Here is a 7,066-nt window from a genome sequence, read left to right as displayed (position 1 = left end):
GTTTTTCCTGTTTAGATGTATGTTTTCTGCCCTTTTAAATTTGCTTATGCTGAGCCAAAGCTTCTCCATATTCCTTACTTGACATCTGTGTGAGAGCCATAACCACTGACTTCAGATGAACATGCTTTAAAGATCAGGTACAAAGTTAAATCTTTATTTGGAGGTTTGTACGGAAAAGTGATCCAGGGGAGTAGTTAGAAATGCAGTCCAAGGCAAGGAGTTAAGTGCACAGAATGGAGTCAAAAATAATCCTAAGAATCAGTGGATCCTCTTCAGTCCTGCTTTATCTCCATACCTTCAAGGGGAAGAAGGAGGTGTTATTTGCCAGTGAACCGAGGTGGTCGCTTCTCTCTGAAGGCAGCCATCCCTTCCTGACGATCTTTGGTGGGAATATTCTGCATTAGAAAAAAAAAAAGAAAAGAAAGAGGTATGTTTTCCATTTACAAGTCTCATGTGTTTTTAAGTCCTGAGTAATTTAGCAGTAATAGTCTAAGACAAAGATTGCTTTTCTTTCAGTGATATACAAAGTTCCATGTTTTGCAATTAGGAAAAAAGAGGTTGTACTGTAACTCACAAGCAAAGCATCTAAGACAAAGACCATAAAACTATATAGGAAAATAGTTTTCCATAATCTTCATACTTCACCATCTTAAAATGCACTGACAGACCCATTATATGTAATATTGTAATACACTGTATTGTTCCATTAGCTGAGGAAGGTGCATGATCTCAAAATTTGCTGCAAAGAACTACAGAAGGAATTGTTTTGAATTTATTAAACTGACACCACTTATAAAGCTCATTCTATAACTAACATACAGTTGTTCCTTTCAGGAATTAATTCTGTAGGCAACTTACCTGGGCATAACACATCCCCTCAATAGCCATCCCTGATGCAATGTCAACCTGGGAAGGAGAGGAAAGGTGTGAGATTTGTCTGGAGTACAGCCCTCAAAGCTACTTTATAGCTCTCAAATCAATGAGAGCACTCAGTCACTGTCAATCAGTCAGTCATAGTAAGTGATCTTCACTCCAATATTAGAACTACAGTGTTAGCATCTGTAGAAAAAAAAAAATCCTGCCATATTAATTTTATCTTTAAAGAAAAATTTTTAAATCTCTGAAATGGTTTTAAATTCTAAATATATAGAAAGATTTTTATAGCTCATCTGTTCTAAACATTTTTACTGTAGTAATTTTTAAGAGCTGCTCATCTTTTCAGTCACCTCAGTATTTAAAAAAAAAAGAATTATTACCTCCATTCCTTTGTTTATTGCCAGTTTTCCCATTTTCACAGCAAATGGTGCCTTTATTAAAAAAAACAAAACCGATAACAAATATTTTAAATAATTAAAATTCACATGAATTCATAATAGATGAATTGTATTATTATCGTAGCTCCAAATGACACTTTAGTCTGCAGAAATTTGCAGTAAGGTAATAACTATTTTAAAAAAATCAGTTTGGTGTTGTCTGCAGTTCACAGATGTACACAGTGTGAGGTTTCAGCGTTTCCTGCAGGTCTGCATGGCTGCCGCTGGGGGGTGAAACTGTCCTGTGGGTTAAGGAGCTGGATGTTAATGCTTGTTCCTACAGAAACTGCATTCACGATAAGGGACAGACTTAAGAGACTTAAAGACCAGGAACCAAGACTTCGGTGTTTCAGAGAAAGGAATTTCAGGTGTTTGTTTGCTCTGTCTTAAGGGAAGCACAAACACCGTCTACACATTGGTCCCATGAACAATGCACTTACCTGGGGCAGGATTTCTTTAGCCAAAGTTAAAGCTCTCTGGTAAGCTGCATCTCCCTCGCTGTTCTGTGGCACTGAGTGATTTACCAACCCCATGGAGAAGGCCTGTTCTCCATCAATCTGTCTACCAGTGAAAATGAGTTCCTTTGCAAGACCTATGCCAACACATCTGGGCAGGCGCTGGGTTCCACCTTAGGACAACAGGAAAAACATCATTTTCTATTTCTGACAAATGCCCCTGTAATATTTTGTCTCCTTACAAAACCAGGGGGCTTAAAAAACAAAGGGATCATATGTTTCTTTAATAACTACTGGCTGAATATATCAACACTTTTGGAGGCTTCTGAAAGGCTTCAGTATTTTGATAAAAAAGGTGTAAAGGGACTAAATTCAGAGCAAGTCTGAAACAGAACTCCTGATTCATAAGTCTCTTGTGTGACTGTAAGATGCTGCTTCTAATTTACATTCAGAACACTTCAAGTGCTCTAATGGAAAAATATTTACAATACAGCTGAGAAGGTGAGATTTAATGAATATTTATGAAGGCTTAATGAAGGTTAAGATGTAAAGAAGGTTACCTGCTCCAGGCAGAAGTCCTCGTGTGGTCTCAATAAGGCCCATTTTAGCTGATGAAGCTATTAAAAAAATAAATGTAGGGTTTGCTACATTTTGATTTGTATAACAACTTTTTCAGTTTTCCATACTGAACTGATCAATAAAACTGCCAATGCTGAACTGTTAACTCCATTTCTCCAGATAGCCAGAAAGTCTGAATACTACAGTACTTAATCAATGTCCATTTCAAGTCTGTTGACCCCAATGTAGCAATTTTAGCTAGAAAAATGAACCTTTGGTCCCTACTAGATAAAATGTAATGGATGGAAGTGTGGAAACAGAAGAAGGAAGTCTTCCAGCCCAAAACGATTTAAGTTAAGAAGGTTAGATCTAGCCAAAGTGCTGATACAGTACTAAGTTACAGTAACTGTTTAATTCTAAATAGTTTTCTAAAGGAATCCTAACCTTATCTAAAAACAGCCTTTGCTTTTTAAGCATAGGAACTACTTTCCAAATAGTAACTAAATGTCACCATTTCTGGACAAATGCCTACTGTTTAAGTCCCTCTCAAGCTTCTGGATTCCATTAACAAACCACTGTTATGTAAGTTCTCTTTAAAAAACAGTCAATTACCAGGAGATTGCTACACTGAGCAACACAAACCTGCTACTCGAAGGTCACAGGCCAGGGCCAGCTCTAATCCACCACCCAAGGCGTAGCCATCAATTGCAGCAATCGTGGGCACAGGCAGGGCAGCTACAGAGAGAGCACAGATTGCACAGTTGTGTTCCAGAAGTTCTGTTTCACACGGTTCTGGAATTTAAAACCTGAAATTCTAAAGCTTTTAGTTCAAAATTGCTCAAGAACTCGTTTTCTTCTGCCACAAACTTTTGGTCTTGAAACAGTAAAAATGATCTTGCACTTCTCCCTTCTTTGTAAGAATGCAGAACATGCTTCTTTCATGCAAAGAAGCTTGCAAACACAAAGTAACTGCACTGCAAAACAGGATGAATTCTCTCCTTGCAAATTTATGACATGAATATTCACCTGTTGCAGTTAAACAGCCAAGGAAGAGACACCATCCCTAAGCCCTGTCACAAGGATGAGTTTTTGTGGTGCTTTTGTTATCCAAGGCTCCTGAAAACAGGAACAGTAAACACTGTTGAACTATGTTACCTCATAGTGAGGAACTTGATGTATCTGGAGATTAGCTTCTTGATACTTTTCTTAGATACTCAAGCAGCTGGGTGCAAACTCCAGACCTGAGCTAGTTCTCTGCTGTAACCACCCCTCTGACTGCTCCTGTGATTTTTTTAAAAAAAAATTTATTTTTTTGAAATTCCAATTCTGATTGGTATTTTAGACAGATTTCACTTTGGTATTTCTCTCTAGTGAGAGCAGAATAACTCATTAGTAGGGGAAGAAAATTAATTGCAGAAGTCCATATTCCTTTTGCAAAGAAAAAGAAAAGGGAGGTGGGGGGTGCTGTAGATACAAACCCCCCTGACATTTCACAGATCCATTTAGCAAATCCATTCATAGATTCAAATCCATGTTATTAGGTCCCTGCCGTATTATGAGTGTTTCTGAGCATGTACTGGAGGTGGGACAACCAACACAGCACTGCCTGCCAAGGATTCCACAGAAATGTGGAATAAACAAATGCTTTCTCAGAGCAGGTATTTATTACATAGGTGCATACGTGCTTTGTTGTGGATTTGAAATGCATCTTGCCCTTGGAGTTGGTATTTAATTCTAATTGGATATTTGTTTTAGGCATAAGCTGAAGCCATTTGGAAAGCTACTCCTAGGTGGAATATCTGCTAGTCATCCCCTCCTAGAGTGTTTCTAAATGTTTCACTACAGGTGGTTTAGGATAAATTTTCCAACTGAGATAATCCTTTACCTATTTCATCCATGAGATTTCTCAGTCTTCTAACAAACTCTCCAACTTCTGCATCATCCATCTTTGCACGTTCCTTTAAGTCTGCTCCTAAATAAAGGAGAAAAAAGTCAGAATCCAGGAAAAGACATCTGAACTGTTCCCTCCTGTCCCTCTCAGAGAACAAGCCATTTAAAAAGTCTTGAAATACAGCACTCCAGTTAAGTAACATCTGTGGAAGTTGGAGTGTGGACATTTGGGCTTGCAGCACTGATGGGGGTGCTCCTCTGTGCCCTTTTGACAGATTTATTTTAATTTTTCTTAGCACTCATTTTCAACTGCTTTTCTGCATGATCTGATCAGCACACAGCCTTAAGAGCCACCACATTTTTTGAGAATAGTTTGCAGTGTCTTTGCTACTCACCTGCACAGAACACTCCTTTCACCTCGCTCTTGAACACCACCACACGCACCTCCTCATCGAAGCGCAGCTGTTCCAGGGCACTGAACAGCTACGAGGGAGGGAGTGCAGATGAGAAGAACGGCTTTAGGCATGTGGATGTGTATATACACCTAAATCATAGCAAGCTCCAAATCTATGATAGAAGTGGGGGTTTTTTTCCCTGAAGGTTCCAGGAAATTCATGGAAATCATCTAAGTGGAACCTGCAGGTTTTTCCATGACAAACTCAGAATGACACATTTCCCCATCGCTTTTTTCCTTCCACTCAGAGATGGACTTTTGCTGTACCTAAAACTTCCCTTCCTGTCCAGCCATGAGCCAAACTTTCTCCAGGATGTGTCATCCTTCAACAGATCACCTGCTATGGTGTGACAACGAGTATGCTTTTGTTGTAAGGACATTAACTTGCATCTGAGTTAACTTCAATAAATTAACTTAAATTAGCTAACTTAAATAACCCGAATATCTCTGTCCACATCTGAGGTTACTGCAGTAGCTATTATATCCCGTTTTTCTCCAGGTTCACCTGCCTTGCCCCAATGCCATCTCCCACTGCCCTTCATCATGAGATAAGATTTTTTTTTTTAGATTTCCCACAACTATTCTCATTGCAATTAGTTATTGATCATGGTTCCAAACACACTCACAGGCAAGGCCCATACTCACTTCATTTACAAATACTTTTCCCAGTGAATTTCTTGCGTGGGGTCGGTTCATTAAGATTTCAGCAATACCTTAGTAATAGGAGACAATTTCAGTTATACTTCATTTAGTTCTCTGACACAGTAATTTAACTGGGAATAATATCTGCATATGCTGCATCTTCTCCTTCCTGAAAATGCATATAAGTTATATTCTAAAACAATCAGTAATTTTAAAAGCAGAGGTGGCACACCATGTCTACAAAACCCAGTTACGCAGAACAACTGTAAAATACAGTAGCACTGTAGAAGACTATGAGTAAGCAGTCTTTTAAAAAAATGAGTAGGACATCCAAGAACATGTAACTTAGAATCACTGCAGAAGTGGGGAAAAAAACCCCAAACAACAAACCAAAACCCAAACGATCCATCTTAGGTTTCTCTTTTGAATGTTACTTAATTTAGTTTTTTTACTGTGTTCAAGTACGTTCCTTAATGAAGGAAACCATCCTCTTGGGATTTCTGTGTGCATGAGAACAGCACAGACCTCTGTTCATGTTCCAGAACCATTTTGAAATTGCAGCTCCATTTAATTTCAACATTATAAGCTCATCAGCAGAAAGGACTCCACTCCAAGTTCCCAAGTCCAAGCAGAAAAATAAACCCACAACATCTACCGACTTCTCCTTTGCACATGTGATTTGTAAATTATTATCTAATGCCTTCTGTATGCTTTGGGGAGAAAAAACATCTCCCATTTCCTTGGCTGGACTTCTGCTCACTTCCCAGGCGTGAACATTGGAAGATGCTGTTGCTGGGCTATAGGTGCACAGCTGTATCTGGCACCGGCTTTGCTTGGTCTTTGTGCCCCGCTGGGAGGTCTCTTGTCTATCCCTGTGCCTATGTCAGTGGCCAGCTGCTGAACCAGAGACGTGTCACATTGAAACGGAGACGCAAGTGACAGCGAGCACCAGCAAAGGAATTCACAGCTGGTAACTACTTAATGTCTTTGTAACCAGCAAAATACCAAGAACTGATTATAAACTCTTGCAAGGGTTACACAAAAAGTAAATCCATTGGCCATCTGAACCAAACCTGAAACTGCTTCGTGGCTCTCATGTATAAATGTGCACAGGCATGCCCAGGTCCTGTCCTACCTTTATCACAGTACGTTATTGCTGTTAGAAAAATCTAAAGTATGCAAACCGGAACTTCTTGCGTTGAGCTCTCCTGCACACATAACTTTTTTTAAAAAGTATCTAGAGAGTCATTCGGCAACAGCGTTCTTGAAAATAAGTATCAAGGCACAACTGAAAGCAAAACAACAGTGAGCGCCCCGGGCTCTGCAGGGCTGTCACCCCGGCTCGGGCAGCGCCGTGCTGGGAGCACACGGTCCCGCTCACGCCAGGCCGGGCGCGGAGCTGTTTCCAGGAGGACCTGGCAGAACCAGAGCCGCACTCCGAGTCCCGGCACTCACCGCCGCCGGCCGCGCTCAGCAGCACCTCCGCGCTCCGCCGCGCCCCGGCCGCGCCCGCCCGGCCCCGCGCCCCGCTCAGCGCCGCGGGCACCGCCCGCCACAGCCGCAGCATGGCCGCTGCTCGAACGGGCCCCCTCCGCCCGGGACGGGCTGGGCCGGGCTCCGCCTCCGAGGGGGAACGGCCGCCGACGGGGGAAGTCAGCAGCGCTCACACACCCCCCTGCAGGGGCAGGGTTGCTAACAAGTGAGGAGCCGTGCGGTGGGAAACAAGGTCGCTGTCACAAACAGCACCGCCAGAA

At 41.5% G+C, this 7,066-nt stretch overlaps 1 protein-coding gene across 1 annotated transcript; it reads right to left on the bottom strand.

Moving 5' to 3' along the window:
- Nucleotides 1–133: 133 nt before the first annotated feature.
- Nucleotides 134–6,856, bottom strand: ECHDC2 (enoyl-CoA hydratase domain containing 2). Its single transcript, XM_039556491.1, has 10 exons — nt 6,768–6,856; nt 5,316–5,383; nt 4,612–4,699; nt 4,212–4,298; nt 2,969–3,061; nt 2,329–2,385; nt 1,754–1,941; nt 1,257–1,307; nt 859–906; nt 134–395 (listed from the first exon to the last, which is right to left on the bottom strand). Exons 2-10 carry the CDS (start codon nt 5,364–5,366, stop codon nt 318–320), a joined length of 741 nt encoding a protein of 246 aa, XP_039412425.1. The 5' UTR covers nt 5,367–5,383; nt 6,768–6,856; the 3' UTR covers nt 134–317.
- Between the last annotated feature and the right edge of the window lie 210 nt (nt 6,857–7,066).

This window comes from Corvus cornix, chromosome 8 (assembly GCF_000738735.6).
Source record: "Corvus cornix cornix isolate S_Up_H32 chromosome 8, ASM73873v5, whole genome shotgun sequence".
NCBI lineage: Eukaryota > Metazoa > Chordata > Aves > Passeriformes > Corvidae > Corvus > Corvus cornix.
This window is presented reverse-complemented; position numbering and strand designations above follow the sequence as displayed.